The sequence below is a fragment of the Dicentrarchus labrax genome, unplaced genomic scaffold (assembly GCF_905237075.1).
Source record: "Dicentrarchus labrax unplaced genomic scaffold, dlabrax2021, whole genome shotgun sequence".
In the NCBI taxonomy this organism is placed as follows: Eukaryota; Metazoa; Chordata; class Actinopteri; family Moronidae; genus Dicentrarchus; species Dicentrarchus labrax.
This window is the reverse complement of record NW_026136715.1, coordinates 17,796,234-17,817,498: the sequence shown is the minus strand read 5'-3', so window position 1 is coordinate 17,817,498 and position 21,265 is coordinate 17,796,234. Positions and strand designations below refer to the sequence as shown.

At 39.7% G+C, this 21,265-nt stretch overlaps 1 protein-coding gene across 1 annotated transcript in view; it reads right to left on the bottom strand.

Moving 5' to 3' along the window:
* The window catches only part of casz1 (castor zinc finger 1), a 78,612-nt gene extending 71,584 nt beyond the window's left edge, over window positions 1-7,028 (bottom strand). The window contains exon 1 of the mRNA XM_051425363.1: window positions 6,561-7,028. Coding sequence (XP_051281323.1) covers window positions 6,561-6,609 — 49 coding nt within the window. The 5' untranslated portion in view covers window positions 6,610-7,028. The remainder of the gene's footprint in view (window positions 1-6,560) is intronic.
* Between the last annotated feature and the right edge of the window lie 14,237 nt (window positions 7,029-21,265).

The window sequence follows — 21,265 nt, the reverse complement described above, 5'->3', positions numbered from 1 at the left end:
ATTTATTCATCTGGTTTCCACGGTTACAGAGAACATTAAGGGGCTACAGTAATAAGGCTGGAGAGTCAAACAGGTAATAAAAAAATTAACGCCATTTTCCAGCAGCCGAGGACAGTGGGTGAAATGAATCAAGGGAGAGGGGAGGGAAGCAGCGGGGGGAGCAGGGGAGTGGGGTGTGGGGGGCCTCCAATATTGTCCAAACAATAAGCCTTAGCGGTTATTTTACTCTGTAGATCAGGTGGTGCTGTTATGGACATGACACTTTGGGCACAGAGCAGAAGAGATAAAGCTTTTAAAGTGGCCCTGCTCCTTCTTTTATTGTCATTTAGTGATTACATATCAGAACAATTAAAAGTTAGCCTGCGATATCTATTAACTTTGCTCTTTTTTTATTTCTCTTGTGCTTCAGAAGGAAGATAATTTGCAGTCCTGGCAATGCAACGTGTCAATAACATGCGAGGGACAACATGACATTTAGATGCCCTGGTGAGAAATGTTTCGTAGTCCTCCCAAGTTGAATCATGTTTTCTAATTTTGTCTTTCGAACAACTGAGCATCAGCACAAAAAAAAAAGTTCATCTGTCTCAAACTATTAGAAACATTGACCTGCACACCAATCGAGGGAGTCCAACTTCTTGCCAAATATAGAAAATTCCGGCACAATAGGGGGAACAGGTGCTGAGGGCCCATACAAAGTGACGAAGCCAAAGAGCTGGGTTGCTGCTGAATGCCAAATAAGGCAGCAAGACACGTTGCAGCAAGGCACAAAACAACATACTGTTATGCGATTTTCTAAGTCTGATGACTGTCACCGAGTCCTCCACAAACTGTCTTCTACACAATTTTTCTCTCTCTTCAGACAATATTCAGGGCTGTTTTCCACTTTAATAATAGCCGAACAAGAGAAAACAAGCAACAAATTTAATGCATTACTCATTTTTACCACTCCTTCCAAAAGTATTTCTAATTGACAGCAGGGCTTTGGCACTCCTAAAATATGCACAAACGTTCTCAACCTAACCCTTAATCATTTAAATCGTCTGGTTTAACCTGTATTTGGGCATTTTATGACTATGCCAACACCTGTCCCCCACCCTTGAGAAAAACAAACTAAATTGAATTCTTTCTTTGTTTGCTGTCGTGTTGCTTGTATATATACGTTGTTCTGGGGGCGGCTCCGGTGTGACTGAGGTCGGAGAGGGAAGCACAACTGATGGCAGACAATGTCTCTCAGGAGAGGGAGGGAAAAAGAGATGTCAGCCGACCCGGCCTCACACACACACACACACACACACACACACACACACAGAAGCATAGGGTACACACACACAGCGCTCACGTGTCACAAGAAGCGCTCTCCCCTCCTCACCCCTGACTGAGGCAGGAGCCCGGAGAAACAAACTCTCGTCATACATGTGGGTGAAATCCCCAAAAGGGGATTCAGAATAGACAGCAGCAAAAGAAGAAAAAGGCTAAGCTGTGGCTACGGGACAGCCAACTGTTCTGCTAACAGCCTCTTAACAGGTGTGGGCTCTAGAACCATGTAATCCTATCAAGTTACCAAGTAAAAAAAAAAAAAAAAAAAGGAAGAAAGAAATCCGGCAAACTGCAAACTCCTGGGCTCGTCCCCTCTCTCCCCCTCTCTCCTTTCTCTTCTCTATCTTTCTCCCTCGCTTTCTGTCTCTGTTGGCAGTGACAGAAATGAACAGCTGGGCTTCAGATTTATCATGTACAGACAGTAATTATTGCTGGTGCTGCCTGCTACTGACCCAAGTGAATAGAATGTCACATGAAAAAACACACGGCAGAAGGGGAACCTGAAGTTGAGGGGTGCCGGGTTGGGGACTGTGTGGAAGATGTGTGTGTGTGTGTGTGTGTGTGTGTGTGTGTGTGTGTGTGTGTGTGTGTGTGTGTGTGTGACACAGAAGAGAGAGGAGGGCAGTGTTTAAACGTCACTACGTTCCTGTTTGCAGTCAATTACGGACGAGGACAGGGGTATTGGCTCTGTAACTCGGCAGAGCAAACATTTTCTCGCTCACAGTGAAGGTGACAGAAAAAAAGAGGTTCCGTGTTTGTTTGTTGATTTTTTTTTCTTTCCTCCTATCAAAAATAAAGCCAAAGACAGTACAGCTTGCTGTGAATTCCTGTCAAAGAAAAGGTGACAGAAAACTGAAACTACAACTAATGTCAGTGATTAAGTGAGAAGACAGATTTGTTTCAGTGTCTACTCTGCTCATTTTTACGCCTTTGCCTTAAACATATGATTAACTAAACTCCCCAACAATTATTGATTTATAAGAAAACAAGACAAAGCCACTGATGTTGGACCGCACAAAGTGTTTCCGTCATTATATCAACCCAACCTGACCCCACCTGCTGTATTTGTTCCAGAGATAAGAGGGTCAGGAGATAAACTATCAATTTATTACCCGTGTCAATCACTGTCCTTGTCATTAAATAGTTAACCCCTGCATCCGCTGCTTCCATTCACACACATTCAGTTATATGAAAGTTGTGGTCTGTCACATTCCATACCCACTAACCTATGTACGGACTGGTTCATACCTTAAAGACCCCCTGCCACATTTAAAAGGATTAGTCACCACATTTTGTGCCGGCTTAATCTCTCTTTCAGCTGGCCTAATAAGTGTGCTTCGATAAGCGAAGCATGCAAATTCATTCATGGCCAGTGGAGACCATGCTTTCAGACAAACGCGCCAAAGTCTTCCACTCTGCTAATTACCTCTTCATTTTCCCCTTTTCCCCTCTTATATAGCATATCAACGACTAGAGATTATTCTTCTCCCTTACTTTGCATGAAATTATAATTTCATATGTAAGATTAGGAAATCAAGTTGAAAAAAAAAAAAAAAAGTTACCAGAAGCTTCTCTCTTTGACACACAAGAATACATGACACGGCATATTCAGCTGTGAGATTAAAAGCAGGATTTCTTTTCGGCTCGTTACACTGAGACAAGACATGTTTTTGCCCAGAAAACAATACATGATAAAAACTTTTTTTTCTAATTAATGATACAATTTATAATTCATTTCCATCCTTTTTAAGATAGTATAATTAAAAAGGATATTTCACCGTTTCCACATTCCCCATTTTTAGTAGAGCAGTTTAACAAACATGCATTATCTGTGATAATAAAAAAACTTGGCCTGTTATATTTTAGATAATAAAGGCAATGAAGACCCAAGGTGCAACCTGTTTATCATTCTGGAATATTTCTTCACCGAGTATTAATTAGGCCATTACTCCAGATTGGTGACGGGGAGCTTTGAGGTTTTAATTAGGTGCTGGCCACTGCATGAGTGCACAGGATTGAAGAAAGGGGGTGGTGATGCCACTTGCCTTGCTCCTGGCCCATATCAAGTAGCCCTGAACACTTTGGCTAGTGCGGCAAGATGCATGGCAGCCCACGTGCATCTGGAGTTTATCTGAACGTTTGATCTCTAATGTTTCCTCTTTCTACCGGTAAAAAAAAAAAAAAAAAAAGGCCAGTTGGTGTGATTTGGGTATTAAAAGACGGGGGTTAAGGTAATTATGGTGCTGGGTGGCTTGTGTCTGATGACTGGGCACATGCTCAATCAGGACTCAGCTGTCCCTCTCTTTCTGTCTACCCCCTGAACACATACACATACAAATACACACACACACACACACACGCACACACACATACACACACACGCACACACACATGCACGCACGCACGCATACACACACCTCCCTCCCCTTGTCTGCTGTCTATGTTCCCCCTTTCTCTCCCCCTGCCACTCTGCTAAAACCAGGCATAACACACACAGCCTCGCGTAACATCAATCAAACACTGAGAGCGGACCATAAAACTACACAAACATATACGCTGCCATTAACTACCGTATTTGACACTTATTTAATAGTTCTGTTCGGATTTAGGTGTAAAATCAGACAACTAAATTTAAAGATAGAAAACAAATTAATTTTGACAGGAAAATTAAAAGGAAGAATCCTTTGGTGAGGGGATGTTTTTAAATGTAAATAAAAATGTTGAACACAATTTCCTATTTTTGACATTAAAAAAAGAACAAAGGAAAACATAAATGCTTATTTTTAACTACCTCAAAGAGTGATGTTAATTGTGTCAGCATATTCAGTTGAATATATAAGTGATAACAAAAATCATACATATTGGTATCATTTGAAAAGGGTATTTAAAAACTAAATCTTGAGAATGTGAGTGTTTTTCCTCGGTTGACAAGGCGATACTAATCACCTCGTTGCTGAGAAGCACTCTTCCCTGACAAGGCTCCTTAGAATACAAGAATCCCCCAGGAGAAATCGGCATGAAAGAGGTTAAAGACAATGACTCGCATTTTTTTCCTCCAAATGTGTCCCTGTTAAATTTATTTCAAAACTCTGTTAATCTGCTGTACACAACATTCCCATTAGCATAGCCCAGCCCCCTAATAAAAATTCCGGCTAGTTTAATTAAAAAATGTAAATTTACTGTCATCCAAGGAGCAGCAGAAATAGGAGTGCAACAGCATATTTTATTGCTTAAGACATCAAATTGATTCAGGTTATTGCTAAATTGTGATAAAAGGTTATTGAGGGCCTTCAGAACTGGGCTTGTTTTTCTCCCTCATTTCATCCTGGTTTTGTGGAAGGCCGTAAAAGATGGAGAGGGCCACAAAGGGTTAATGAGACAACTCAGTCAGGGAGAAGGCAATCAACATTATGACTCATAAGAGGGTAGAAAAACATTTTCCGAGCTGACGAAAAGTTTGAAATTAGGGTGTGTCACGATAACAGTTGTACTTGTTTGTTATTATTTTAAACTATAATGCAGGACCAGACAGAACGAGACATAATAAGCCGAGCCCTCATGTATGTCTCTTACATGTGTCTGTGAAACCCTGTGGTCACAGTGGTCTACTGTACAGTCTCTTAGAGTTTTATTTAATTAGAATCATCACAGTGAGACTGTGTGTTTTATTTCTCAATAATACTGCCATATGCAAGTTAAAGGGCACAAGAGCTATATAGTGTCAAGCCTGCTGAACGGCAAGATTAGACAGCAAGAAGAAACAAATAATTGTTAAGAGGACAGAGAGACTAACAGAGAGAGCCCATAACTGGCAAATAAACGTATTAAACATAACAGCCTGGAGCAAAACCTGCTTGAATGAAGTTTGAATTACAGATTTATTTTTTTTCTAAAAAATGTAAAAAGACCAAAAAATAATTTTGTGTATAAATATTTTTCTTAGCATTCTGTCTGTAATTTAAAACAGTCTGAAACCATTTTAGAACAGCCTACTCAAAAATATCCCCACAGTCTTTACTAAATATTTATATACAGTATGAGTTTAAAATAAAACATTTCAAAAATAGGGCAGATAAGATTTATCAAAGTCTTTAGAAAGTTATAGTTTAGTTATTGAGTAGTAATATTTATGTATGGTACAAATGATGACATACAGAAGGACTATTAATACACACACGTATGTAAGACACCACTCACTGCACGCAAACAGAGAACACACACGTACATACAGTACACGCAAAACAGAAAGAACTAAATGTGAACGTGAAATGGGACTTATTTTTAAAACACACACAAAACCGTCGTTTCAAGTAAACTGGTGAGGAGAGTGAGGCTGATAAGTATAAGGTCTAATCCAGTTACAACAAGACAAGTTTACCCTCTCAAAAGTACGCACAGAATGACTGTTGTTAAACTGAAAGTTACAGATCTGACACAGTTTTATATAATCCGCCCCACAGGTGCATTTGCACAAAAATGCTGATCAATGAAACAATCTTATTAAATATTTTAAATAAATATTGTTGTTTCTCTCCCCCCCACCTGCAAATTTACCTAACATGCAATGCATTTTATTTCTTAGAGTGTTTACATTTTAATGTAACATAAACCAATGTACTGTATAATATATACTAATTAGAAGTACCTGGAAAGGTGCAAGCATTGCTGCTGTTCGCTTTTCATGTGTGACAACATAAGCAACACAACAGTTTGTTTGCTTTGTCCCCTTGGCAACAAACCCTTAGGCCATTCAATGTACCCTAATGGCACTGCCAGTGCCTCTGTGGGTAAAACCAATACCTGTATTTCTACAGTACCAAACGCTGCCTTATTCAAAAACATATAATTAAATGAAAGAACTAAACAAGCAGGAAAACACGGATGAGAAAAAAAACAAGCCTAACAGTGAGTTCTCCTGGTCTCATGAGAAATAGACTCTGACAAGAGAAAATGAAACTGGCTTTGTGAACTTTCTTCACATGTGTACAGCATGTAGCACAACGTCATGAGTCGTGAGCTGGGGAAATGGGCAATCATATTTGATATTGCAGTCACCTTTGGGCACTGTCAAAGAGCTATAAATAAGGGTGTCGCAACACTTGGGTATACGTACTCGTTGGCACATAGTTTAATCATGAACAACTTCCCCCCCTCAGTATATTTAGTCAGAGATAAAGGCACACCTTAAACTGTCAGCTAATAAAACATATCTGGCAAAGACAGAAAAGAAGAAGAGTACTCACCATATTCAGGGAAGTCGAAGTTAAATCCTCTCAGACATGTAACTTTCATAATATTACTCAACTCTGTTAGAAAGTCATTCGAATGTTGGTTGGTGGAAGGGGAAATAAAGCGGAAAAGTAACTAGATAAAAAAAGGCTTCCTTCAATCATGCACTAAACTCCTTGACATGTAATCTGTCAATAGTTTGTTGCTGAGATAATGCCGGCTGCCACGAGCGGATTTGATTGGCAGCTTAGGGTCTGGCCCCTCCTTCCTGTGGTTTGACGGGGGGTAGGTGAAAGAATATGGAGCCTCCCCCTTCAATGCTCTCTCTCTCACTCTCTGTGTCGCTCTCTGTGTCGCTCTCTCTCTGGCTCTCGTGCGCTGCCTCTCTCTCTCACTCTCTGCTTTGCCTCCATACACACACACACGCACAGACCAAGCTGTTGGTGATGTTGTCTGAATAGGCTGATAGGAAATTATGGCAGAGGAACCGGAGCAGTTTTTTCTCCCTCCCTCAGTGGGCTGGCCTTTTCCATCTTTGTGGTCTTCTAGCCTTTCAACTCTCTTGGGGTGGAGCCTCCACTGCTTCTATTCAAATGAGGGGAGCTCAACACTTTAAAAAAAAGGTTTTGGGGAGGAAGAGATTACACGTTTATTAAAATATATTATACTTTTGCTGCGCAGAAGTATTTGAGGCTTTTAGACTAATTATTTCTAAATCAAATACAATGTGACTACCTGTAAAAGCTTTGTTTTAAAGAGCAATATTTCATTTTTGTTTTATATAAAGGTACAAATACAATAAGTGAAAGGACATTTTTTACAATTTTGTATCATTGAATGTCACACATTAAAGGGTCAATTTCAATCTGCTTGTCCTCTTATGTCTCTTGCCAGAAGAAGGACAAATATATTACTCCAACACTTCCACTGCTTGAAGCAAATAACTCTTTCACTTCTCTCACAAAACAGAGATCCTCTCTATTTCAGTGCCGTGTTGTATACCTTCTTTGCCTCTCTCCCTCAGAGCACACTCTTTCTCCTTCCCTCCCTGTGATAAGCTATCAGTTTTCATTGTAATTTCAGGTGAAATGATAAACGACAGCCGTTACCAGGTGACAATGAATACTTTATAAGACAAACCCCTTATTTGCCTGGCAGTTTCTTCCGCAGTGGCATGCAAAGTGCCTCTGGACCATTTGTACATAATGCCCATACTGTAAACATGGCTCCATGTCAAGAATGTGGAATTTACAAGGTGTCACAAAATGACAAAAAGGTCACTGGATATTCCTGTTTTCTACAGCAGTTTTATTTTGAATGAAGGTTGTGTATAACTAACATTTACTGGTTATAGAAAAGAGGAAATGAACAGCTTTATGGCTGTGAACCATAATGCCATGACACATTATCCTGGCTTCAGTTCCTGAGACCTGTCAGCATAGTCCAAAGTATGTACATAAAACAGGTTTTGGTTGATTTTGAAATTATGATGACTCATCCTGGTTAATAATGGGAAAACAAGCATTGTCTCCTCCTTCCTAACCCACATAAAGGAAAATGTCCTTAAAAGAGTTTCTATCAAAAGGTTCCACCCTTGATCTAACATTGTACTGTAAATACTACTTCAGTTTTTGTTAGCCATGATAAAAAATCTAATTGTTTTACGTGGCCTGACTTGGCAACCAAACCTTTTTTCTGTTTCAAAGGTGTTGGATAAAATCTTTTGTCAGATGTCATTTATTTTCTTTATCAATCACATATTGTACAAACATATTTTGTTGGTGGATTAGTGAAACCTGGTAAGGCCTGACGCCCATGTGGATCATTACTGAACAAACTTTGTGGTAAATACTCCCTGAACACAGTGAAAACATGTTAATAAAGCTCTGTTATTTACTGTAATGTTGTCCAAAAGGTATGAAATATTGTCAATAAAGCTAAAAGACTAAGGTGTACTCAGATCACTGGTGCTGGAGCATATTAAATCTTAAAAGTGTTAAGCTCTTGTGAGCAGCTTAATACCAACTGCACTGTGATAAGACATAGAGCATGTGATATTATTAGAATTTTATGTTAAAAAAAAACTCTATTGCTGTTTTAAATGATTGGGGTTAAAAATAAGATATGAAAACACCTGTCTTGCTGTTAGTGATGCTTTGTTCCACGGTACAGCATATCAGTAAAAAGGAAAAGAAAAACTTCTACAGTATTTCTAAACTTGATATTGGGTACGTTTCGGTTTGCAGGGTGAATTCTATTCATGTCCACAGGAGGGAGGGTTTATCGCCCATGCATTACAGCCCTCTGGCCCTCGAGCTGCCATCTTTGGGGGCGAAACCATTACTTTTCAAAAGGAGCTGTGGGGCTTTTCGTTTGATGTGGTCTAAGGGTATTGTATAGTGCATGCGGGAGAATGTTGAGGGCAAGGTGGAGTGTGTATGCGTGTGAGCGTGTGTGTGCGCGCTGCCGTGCGTGTGACATGGCAGGGGTACATCAGTCAAAGGGCCGCCGGGCCAGACGTTTGGCTGCCCCTGACAGTGCACTCCAGGAGGGGCTGGTCTGGTGAAGGGCCCACTCCGAGTCCTCCATTCCCCAGGACAAAAGCTAGGGCCCAGTTGATAGATGTGAATTCAGTGGCTTTTGTGCCCAAAGCCCAGAGACATGCCGAGTGAGAAATCTGACCTTTGCCGAGAGTCAGATTGTGTTTTTGAACCCCTCTTGCTGTCTCTGGCAGTTCGGGGCAAAGAGTGAGTGAGAGGCAAAGGGTGCGAGTTGGTGTGGGGTGGAGGTCTGTCCTAACTTGTGGAGTGTACAGGTGGGGGGGTTTACACAGGAGGAGTGGCATGAAGCGCTTCTGCTGCGTCTAACTTTAAACACAACAAATTAAAATAGTTTGTGTTTTTCAGCAGACAATGGATCAAGTTTATTCTTGATATTCACTGTCATGTTGTTGTCAAATTGGCAGGAAATTGAACGTGTAAAAGCTTAATTCTGAAGCAGGGGCTTTTAAAGTGGGATTCAACAAGAGTTCACCTTAGTGTTATTCGAGGTTGTCTGCGATGTGGGATATTATTCCCTCTCACGTCTGTTTATATTGCATTATATATTTATTTTTAAGCAGAGAAGGAGCTGAATATTAAACTTACACACAAATGCAGCCAGAACAATGATGGCGGCAATACACCACTTCTTGATGATCATCATTTGCATTACTCATGACAATGATTCTTCAGAATCTCATTTGATTTTCATAATTGCTGTATAGCTGTATATACAGCTACATACAAACACTATGAAAATCATGGCAAAATCTCATTATAGAAAGAAATTAACATGGAGTTTGTTTGAGGTATAAGGTATATTTGTATGTCAACATGCTGCAATGTGTTTCTTATATTTGTGCACTGTTTATGATATTACATGAATTATGATATATCATGTTGCTTGGCGGCAGTGTGCTGAGAGCAGAGATTTTGTAGATAGAATGGGCCTATGTTTTTGAGTCATACATTTTTCTTGACACTGCTTTCATCCCCCGGCCGTAATCATCATATCTCCCCCATTGCTCTCCCGGATGCAGACATCCATAATGCAATCTTCCTAATTTTGATCCCTCGCAATCTGGTTTTTAAAAGGGAGGGGAAAAAAGGGACATATTTCTGAAGGCTTGCTCCGTAATCATTTTAGACAGATAGCCTTTCCCATCGCAGATGAGCAAATATTTGTAAACCAGCTATCTAATGGAAAATTAGAGTGAAATTAGAGTGAAATTCATGACAGTGAAATCCGATTATCTGTAATTCTATTATGCCATCTTAGCCCACACAGCATATTTTTGTAGAGTTTTTTCCATAAATACCTATGCCAGGGGTCCTGCTAATCAAATAAAATTGAAATTCATCTTCCCATTAAATTCAATTAGCTGCAATTTCTAAAGCCTAACAAAGATTTTAATTACTAAATTATAAAATTCTCCCTGGCCAAATTGGGGAGAGAAAAAGTGCATACCCTGCTTCTGAAAAACAAACCCATGAAAGGAAATTGTTGATCAAAAAAGATATCCAGGGGAAAATAACATTAGGGAGAGCACTGGGGCCTTTATTCAGCGAGTCTGGGTGGGGAGTGACGTGTGCCAAGCGCTAGGCTCCTGGGCCGGAGGAAATGAACTTAGCTGAGGTTCTCTCTGTCTCTAAATGTCTGCCCTCAGAGTTATTATGCTGTAATTGACTAATTGACACCTTAATTTCATTTATGGGGCTCCTGTGTTCATAAAGCAACCTCTGGGTGGGGCAGTGGTCTTGAGCGGAAGCAAGGAAGTCAACATCCAGGACAACAGGTAGGGCCCTAGGCCTTCAGTTCTGTCCTCGGCAGATGACGATTATGCATTTGATAATGAAATGGTCAGGAAGAACATACTGACTTAGCAGAGGCTTAAGGAGCATCTTACTCATATGTTTAAATCCCTCTGATGAATGCTGATGGGTAATAATCATGCATGTCCAGTCTTACAATCTGGCACTGCAGACACAAATGACCTCCTTCAGGGTCACAGGAGTTTATTTTTGGTAAGTACGTATCTTACACCATCAAATTTGGGATTCAAGCAATGTTTTTGGCTTCTTAAACTTTGCAGGTGCCCATGGGTGAATATTGTCTTGTTGTATCCAAGCTCTACCAACTATTGCTGGTAACATTTAGTGGAGAGCACACTGCTAATAGGACAGCTCTGGGGTCTCAGGTCAGCCACCAGGTCTATTTCCCAGCCACCCCCCGCTCCTCACCAGTGGGCCACTAAAATAACAGCTCAGCACCCTCTGCAGACTACAAAGCTCCATCTGAAAAGGCACCTGCTGCTGTTATTCACTTTAGCCTCTTTGGCAGCTCACTCTGTCTGTTTAAAGGACACGTAGAAGAGAAAGACTGACTGGGAAATGATGAATTATTTAAGTATGATGTCTAATTGTTTCAAGGCAGACATCTTGTTTCTGGAAGGTAAAGGCTTGGGGGTGGGTGTGGGTGTACATGTGGGGGGAGGAATCTTTGTGAAGAGGTCTGTCTACTGTGTAATGCAGACAGTCTCGTGCTTGAAGTGCCTGGGTAAATATGACCAAACTGAAACTTTAATCTGCTTTTTCCACACCCAAGCTGGCTGGGTATTAAAGATAATCTTTTTTGTGTGTCATATGGTGGGAGATATAGATGGAGCTAATTTTTTAGAGACAAATCTGATATTTGTCAACTGGTTGAAAAAAACCAGGGGATTTTCTCCTAATCCTCCCTTGGATGTGAAGGCGCGTTAACAGCAAAATGCAGATGGTGTTCTGTGCACGGAGAGTACCCAGCACTCAGCGCAGTGCATACGGAAAGGCGCAGCTAGCCTCGCTAAGGGCTCAACACAACCTGCAGATAGCGAACTCCCCCCACATTCAATTAACAAGTCACTTGTGAAAGCAGAGGCATATTAGTTTATTCCAAAGCGCAAACTTTGCAAAATAAATTTCTTGGTTGTTTCTCTTTACTTTTTGTTTCCTTGCTGACATAACATCCTTACTTCTAGGCTGTGTTCATCAAATATTCAGTTGCAACTCAATTCCAATAAGGAAAAGAAAACAAATTATAAATAAAATGGAGGCATAAATCTTTCAGGATCCTAATTCTAACTTTCCCTTGGAGTGTTTCTGTCTTTATTTTGTCACATTAAGCAGTTTTGCTTTCCGTTCCCACTGCTAGGCGTGGCTGATTTTACACTGGTGGAAAGAGCCCTTTATTCTTCTGCTCTCTTGTTTTGGAACACTGCATTTTGTGGTGTCACTTCTTTTATGCACAATTATCACTTGTGTAACTTCTGGTTTTGTTTTTATGAGAGACAGAACAATAAAAACCTATGTGATGTTCTTTTTTTGGTTGCAGTGGGACTGTTGTAAGCCTGCACTTCACCCTGTCAAGTATAGCTATAGTATCACTACAACCAATCGCTAGAGTGATGCAAAGCTGGCCTTAATGCTTTATCTTATCCAGTATTTTGGGAAGATGTTTCTCTGGTCATTTTAACACCAGAATGTAACATGGCTGAGCACTTTGGATGCATTCCTAAATTGCTTGGAGGGTCTGCATTACATTTGACATTGTATTGATAGTCCTTGTGTGGCCTTTCACAGACATCAGATCAAATATATTTAGCACCACATCCTAGCTCCAAAAAGAAACAACTGAGGAAACATACGTGAGAGGAACATGTGGTGTATGTATGAAATACAGTAGACTGTATTATTGTGTAGATGGGCTTAAGGGTGTGTACTTCTAAACCAATTATTGAATATATTGCTACTATGGTTGACAGTATGGGACAGAGGAGATTAATGTCAGGAAGACGCTGACAGCATAAAACCTAGAATAGGTGCAGAGGGACAAACCATAAGACCTGCAAACTCCAGATAAACTGAACTTATTTGCCTTCATGTACACTCTCACAGTATCTCATACAGTCACTTTTGAATTAAGAACAATGGTTGTTTCTGTCATTGGCATAGGTACCATAACAAGGGACTACTTGTCCAATCAATTAAAGCAGAAGACATCAAACCAGAACACACATTTTGTGGATCTCATTTGTTTATTCATGATTTGAGTCCACTTTAATTTTTCACCACAGAATTTATGAATATAAATATAGAACACCAAAAATCTTTCACTTACATATTAAGTGATACATATTAAGTGTCTCTGTGTAAAACTACTGTGTTTAAAAATATTTGCGGTAAGTTTTTTCAAGCTGCAGTGTGTCCTTTTGTACATCTAACTGGTAATAGCAGTAAGAAAGACTCTAAATTGACACGCAACAGGCGAGGAAGCTATATTAGTCTGCAGTGTGTGTATTTGTCCTGCACAAGATAGAGCTGACTTCTATTGATTAGTCCTGCTATAGAAAAAAGTTGACATTATATGCACTATGAAATTCAGCATTTTTTTAACCTTCAGCAATGCTTGTCATTCGCTTGTAAAATAAATATATAAATATACACTACGAGGAAGAGAAGGGGGGAAAAAAATCGCTAAAGCTCTTTTGCTGTAATTGGCTGAATAGCAAGGGCAGCAGAAAATTTACAGGCAGACAACAGTGTGAAGGGGACTCGGTCACAGTGCAAAACTAAGCCCTCAGCACCAGCAAGGGAGTAAGCAAGCTAGAGCAGCAAGCAAGCGTCTAGGTGCCTGTCTGGCATATCTTAACCAGCATGAGGCACTTGTCTCTCCCTAGCTTTGGCGGTAAGCTGCAGATCACAGTCCATTTTCTGGACAAGTTAAGTAAATAACCCAAGCAAGCATGCATAAGACAGTGACAGGGAAAGAGAAATCCCCCAAAGTCACAGTGGTGACACTCTACTAAATCCAATCAAACTGAGGAGGGAGAGGGTGAGCGACAGAGAGAGAGAGAGAGAGAGAGAAGGAGGGAGGAAGATATCCTCTTTGCTGCCTGTGTGTGTCCAACAGCATTGATGCAATAACACCTCATTCAGTGTTTAGCCCTTCTCAAAGGACAGGCAGGGATAACACTTTAAACCCTGTGGCTTTATCTCCTGCAGATTTTCCATAAAATGCCAAGCCAGGGAGCCGGGGCCATGTGACTACCATGTAGGTCAGGGCAGATGGGGGGTAGAAAGTGTGGGAGGTAAAGGGAGAGAGACAGAGTGGGGGAGGATGGGAGTTTTCTAATGGAACTGTTGAAAATAGCAAGCAGTAACCAGATTAGATCAATTAAGATTCTCTCTGTATCTGTTGCTGACTAGAGCAAGACTGAGAATTCAAACATACAGTCACAGACAAGGCTATCGAAATATAAAATAGAAGAAAAAAAAGTGTCCACAATGCCCACTTTTGGCTAAATGTGAAGTTTTTGTGACTGAGAAAAGTTAACATATGTCTGTCCAGCTGATTCTATTTGCAATGCACTATGTGGAAATTGTTGCCAGATTTTATACATACTGTATGATATGATTTTATACGTGTTTTCTTTGTCCTTCTCCTCAGATCTGTGCATTATGCTAACAATTAATTCATTATTTGAGAAGAAGTGCAACAGAAGTACAACATCATTAAACATGGTGAACAAAGCCTCAAAAAACTAGGTGGCATGCTCTATGCATCAAAGACATTGCTGAGACCATGAGTGAGATATCTCTACCGTCAGTTCTACATGCCTTGTAGATCCCCCGACTACACAGCTAACAACATGTTTGACAACACTGTAAATCAGATGAGAACTGTTAAATTCTTCCAGTGGGCACAAATTTTCAGCGAGAGCAACTGAGGAGCTTGAAGCTGTTTTGTGGTCAGCCATGTTTTTTTAAAAGTCCTAATTTACTCAGAATTAGATAGATTTATGTGACCAATGAGCTGACATATATATCTTAAGATTTATCTATGGGTAAAGTCTATCTCTGTGCAACCAGGCGGTGATAATGGAAATTAATAGTGATCACTGAACATAATTAGATCTGTTATGTAACTTCTGCATACCACTCAACACACCTTTTGCAACCTTGGCAAAACTCCTCATTTCTAATATGATATGCATTATTTTTGTTAACAATCCGTGTGGCTATGAATGTGTCATAACCATTGCATTGGAAAAAACAAAAGCTCTTGTTCCTATCAAACCTACCTTTACGCAGGTAAATACTGACCTTATAGCTACAGTCCACAAATTCAATGCACTCCACATCTAGCCTCCAGATCTTGGTTTCTATGAAAGCATTTTTCTGGTGAACTGGTTGATCATTATCCATGACATTTTCAGAGTACCGAGATATGTCAATATTCTGAGGCTCAATGGGCTTGTATAATTGAACTAAGGGCCCTTAGTTTCCATATGCTGAGGGCACAACTTCCCAGTGGAATACCAGTGACGCTTGATGGAATACAAAAGATGTACAGGATTAGGTTTTGTGCTGTTGACTGACCTTGACCTATATTTTGACCCACAGCCTCACTCAATCACGATTCTATTTTGATCAATAAGACTCAGGTAAATGTGTCAAAAGATGTACCCAAATAGTGACTGTGCCCCCTTTGAATATCTACATTTTTATATTCGTCCTGAGCACCACTGACTGGCTTTGTATAACCTGGCCTCAATCAAACTCAAAGGCACTATCCCTGTGAAAATAGTATTGATCAAAACTAGCATCTATCCATGCATAAGAGCTTGTTTCAATTGATTTTTCCTCTTTGAGCTGAAAAATATAATAGAGTTGATATGAATTACAGGGTGTTTTGCTTCAATTCATCAACACAACCCAGATAATGCTTGCTGTTGCCAAGGAAACATGATAACAGTTTTTGTCTGTTTTCAACAATCAATTACTTTAATGCACTTATACATGCTAGTGTTTACAGAGAAACAGACAGTCTGTAGAAATCACCAATACTGTAACTAGGTGGTTTATAGCAGAAACATACAGCACATGGGGTCCTAAGTGGGCTGTAGAAATCAAAAACATTTAATTCCATTGCAAATAAACTATATCTTAGCTTTCCACTGTGGGGCTAACAAAGCTATCATATTATGAAGCTACATGCTGCATAATGTATGTTGGTGTATAAATGCAGGTTATCCCCATGATAAAAAATATCTATAAATTGTTCAGCAAAAGTTGCAGCCCACTTGTATCCCACCAAACTATTCCAGTTGTCAAGTTATGCTCAAAGATTTGTTGTCTCTAATTCCCAAGCTCAAGGCTGATCAGTGTTATTCTAGTGACACTTCCCCTAAAGCCTTCTGACATTAAGCCTTTATAAGACAGTTATGGGTGTAACATTGGTCTTGCAACATAAACTACTTTTTATGCCTTTACCACAATGTTTAAATAAAATAGCTACAGCAACAGATTAAACTCAATAGGCCAATAGGCTACCTCCTGCCTTGTTAACAGGCTATTATTGTACTGTTATCCTTGGAGTGTCTTCTGTAGGTTTTAGGCTTGGGGCCTTAATATTGTTGATGTAGCGGAGATGCAGTGTTATAAAAGAATAGAATAGTAATGCTTGTTTCACTGTCCCTGCCCAAATCTTCATTCATATCATTCTGGGCCAATGAGACAGATAATCATAAACCAATATGGGTGGACTTGCGCTGAGTAATTCTCAGGCACAGACTCTAAAGAAAACAGGGGAAATCAACTTACACTTCAAAACAGGCAATTGTAAAGTGGGCAAAGAGATTAAAGTGTGTGCCATGGTAAATCCAGAACTTACCCTGTTGCTAAAGCTTGTCTATCCTAACCCCTCAACTTAAAACTATACTAATAAATAAAATTAGCTTTAAGTTGTATTCCACTTTAATGCGATATTATGAATTTATCACTTCAATCTGGCAAACATTCTGAATAAGTTATCACTATGAGTTGCTCAACTCAAATGTCAATAAATTCACAATTTTACAGTAAACTAATAATTAGAAAACAAACTTGCCGATAAACCAATTTCTGATTGTGATTCTGATAAGAGTACAAATCAAGATATTGCTACAAGCTGGCATACTAATCAGTGAGTTGGTGCACTTGAATTGCTGCAGTATAAAATGAGACGGACCGCATGAAAAACGTGTACAGTAGGTGTATAGTATTAGGTATATAAATATTTTAGTGCTGTCAGTTAAACGTGTTATTAACGGTGTTAAAGCAAACCCATTTTAACAGCGTACATTTTTTTCATCGCAAGATTAACGTTCTTTTTGACCACACTTTGTAGTTTTTTTCACATGCTGTTGCAACAACTAGTAACGTTAGAAAAACTACAACACCACACCGGATCTAGCTAGACCGGAAACAAAACAACAGGCACGCCGCACACACTTGTTTAAGAGTAGTAGACGTTACGTTTAGAGTGGATGGCGGGCGAGACGCCGAAATGGATGCCAATAATATTCTGAATGGAAAGTTTACTTTTAAAAAGTTGCCAAATGGTTCCATTGACAAGACCAAAGTGATCTGTGTGTTTTGTCGTTGTGAACTGAGCTATCATCGCAGCACGTCCAGTCTGAAATACCACTTGATGGCCAAGCACACAGCTGATGCGAATTCTCCGCCCCCTCATCAAAGCCAGGCGACAATGGATGATGTTAGTGTGAGATTGAACACTACAGTATAGCAAGCCAATCCACTTTTCAATGTTGATAAGAGCATTAAAATGAGAAAAAATAATGGGACAAAAAGAAATCAAGGGACATTTAGAATAGATAAAAATGTGCGATTAATTGCGATTAATTGTGAGTTAACTATGATATTAATGCGATTAATCGTGATTAAATATTTTAATCGTTTGACAGCACTAATATATTTAAATGTAAAAAAAATGTATACTTTAGTCTGAGTTTGATTGATGGCACACTTGGCTTGGAGGTACTTATTCTCATCCCAACCACTTCACACTTGGCTGGAAATCGTGGCAGTGCCCACTGGGGTTAACAGTCCAATGAAGCCAACAGAATAACATCATCGGCAAAAAGCAGAGATGCAATCCTGTCATCACCATACACAACGCTCCACTAATGTTCTAACAATATGTTCTTGGTGAAGAACAAGAATACAGACACAGATCTTACTTTGGCTGTATAATGGCCAGATGGCATGGCCCCATATTCCCACAGTTTCCCCCACACGTCATCCTGAGGGACCCATTCATAAGCCTCCAACTCCATGAAACACATGTGGACTTGATGGGCAAGAAGGCAAGAGCTGGCCCACTTTTCCATGACCAGGAATCTGCAATGCTACTTTTGAATCTAAGATTTGACTGGAGCCTCTTTTCAAGCACACTGGCATTTGCTTTCTCAGGAAGCCTAAGCGGTGATACCCAATCGTTAAAACACAACCTTCAGATCCATTGTTTTAACAAAGGGAACCTCCACAGCTTCTCGAGGAAAATCTCATCCGCCCATGTTGGCTGGCCGCTGCTCCGAATTTTGCCTACCTCAGTGAGCCAGAGAGATAGGCAAGGCTTCCCCCAAGACATCAGGCTCTGCATGCTCCACAGAGGGTGTCTGTCACGATCAGGAGTTCCTCCAAGCGTTTTTTCCAACTCTTGTCAATATGCCTAGGAGAGATCAGCATTTCTTCTGAGAATAGTCTCGGCCTTGCCTCCCTTTCCTGTTGGTTAGTTTTCCAGAAAAAGGCCAATTCAAGTATTTCTCCATGACACCCCCAGATTCCTTCAACGCCTTCAACAATCACAAGTTCTACACAATACCGTCTTGCTAAATCATAGGAAACTCTTAAACCCACGGTACACAGAAGTACCCCTTTCACTCACATGGCATGTCTCTCTCACCTCTCACTACTCCAAAAAGAAAATAGTCCAGCTAGTATCCAGGACTTTGGTTTAAGAGCCAGTGCTGTGCATAAAGGTAAGCCCAATTGTTACTAGGTAGTATTGCTAGTTCTGGCCACATGGCAAAAACCCAAGTCTGTAGGCAGGCAGTTGTTATGATATAATGTGTAGTCATGCTGGATAACTTTCCATATCCTGTAATTATGATATATCAGTGGCAATAATAAGTGGCAGGACATTTTTTTCATGCTTAAATTGTGCAGCTTTTTTTAGATATTATGATGCTATTTGTGGAATTTTTTGGGCTGGTCTGGGACAAATTATTATATTGTTTAAAAATTGCTCGACCATGACAAATAATTGTTTTTACAACTGTTTAAACAATGACTTGAGCAATTATGTAATTAAGTTAGAAAAATGGTTCTTTGAAAGATTATAATAATATGCAAAAAAGGATCAGATAAACAGAAGTCTTACAATGTCCTTCAAGAATTTTGGACTGGTAAGCAGGTGCTCATTACTATTCCATTATAATTTTTCGTATCAAAATATGAAAAACAAAACATATAAGATTGATCATGTACAGTATTCCCTTTTACAGATCAGTCATTTTTATCAAGACAAGACAATCACAGAAACTTTAATATTGTTTCCCAGCACTGAACATATTAAAAACCGCTCTCCTGACTTCTTTAATAGATGAAAAAAAAAACATTCTTCACTTATTGACAAAGTTTCTTAAAGCTCAACAGTCTTACCCCATCCAGGTCTTTGGACTGAAAATAATATGATGCTCCATCTTTCAAAGATGTACTTTTCCTAAAGCATTGTTGATTGCCCTGTGTCCATTACTTGGAAGGATTATGATAATATTCCACATTGTGCTCGGCGTGATGCACAGGAAATTCAATACTCAAAAGGTTAATGCAATCAATTAGGATGACAAAGGAGTAAAGTAAAACCCTCCTGCTCGTGGAAAAAAGAGACAGGAGAAGAGAGGGGGAGAAAAGGTATTGAAAGCTTGAATGGATCCACAGAGAGAAAAGAGGCACTTGAAACGACAGAAAAATGGCATTTATTCAACGTGTGTCGTCCAAGGCCAACCAAATGAAACACACACAAACTGTACACACAAAGAAAGAAAAAATAGCTCTTAGATAGTGAATTGCATCATTCAGCACTCAACCAGTCGTAATTGAACAATACAGGAGCAATATTTTTGTTTGAAGGTAATCAGATACCCCAGCCAAGGAAAAAGTGCCCAGTACTAGAGGCTTGAACATCGATTCATAATTCTCATAATGTTCTATGGACTTTTCCTCCGTTACGAGTCAAGTTTTGTCTCAGCACTCCATTCCCATGTGCATTGTTGCATGGGCTGAATATTAACAGCACGACAATTGTGTATGGGAGCGATATCTTTTGTTATTTAGATAGATGTTACAATGCTATACAACACAAAGGAGTCTCATCATTGCAGATAAATGGATAAACTTGGATGGCGGTATTGAGCTCTACAACCATTGTAATAATCCATATTACCTTTTCAGGCTCAGTCTGTCAAAATGGTGATGTATTAATCACATTTCAGCAATCCTCCGTGGCTAATGATAATGTTATGAGAGTCTGGGTGGCAATATTTCGCTCACGTCTGCAACGCCTATTTTCTGCCGATAAGTTGTGCAAGGAGAAAAGCCTAAAACCTTGTAATCCACTTAGGTAAGGCAGTAGACTTACCTACTTCTGCAAACACACAACCTCATAAATCTACTGCACCTTCACATTCTTAAAGACTGCCGAGCTTGAAAAAACAGCAGGTCCTTCATCCCACTTTGTAACAAATGAAGACATGTTTCACATTTCAAAGGATTGCACAAGTCAAAGAATTGTGCACACACAGACCCTAACAGATACTCTGTATCTGTCTTTAAGTCTCATTCAAACTTGCAGGAGCAAATAACAAAATACAGGACCTCAGTACAGTCTCCAACTTAATATAATTTATAACACATCTTCAGCTATTTGACATGTTGTTCCTGAGTGGAGTGTTATAAATTTGAAAAAAAAAAAGCAGCAAAGAAAGGATTAGACTTAAATATTGATTTTCTGCCAAGCACTTTGAACTAAAGCCTTTTTATTCCACATTTCCCAACTTCCATTCAGCTCTACTATGAACAAATAAAGAGGTATGAGGACAACAAGCACAAAAGCTAGGGTTAGGCGGTAACCACGGCTTTATGTTTTGACCATAAGAATTCCATTTTTTTCAGGGGCACAACTGCTGTAATTTGACCTACATCACATTTTTCTGTTTGGGCATTTTCGGGTCCAGCAGCCACGTCACTGATACAATGGACCAAAATGGGCTTTGAAGTCAGCCCTGAATGAAAACGGA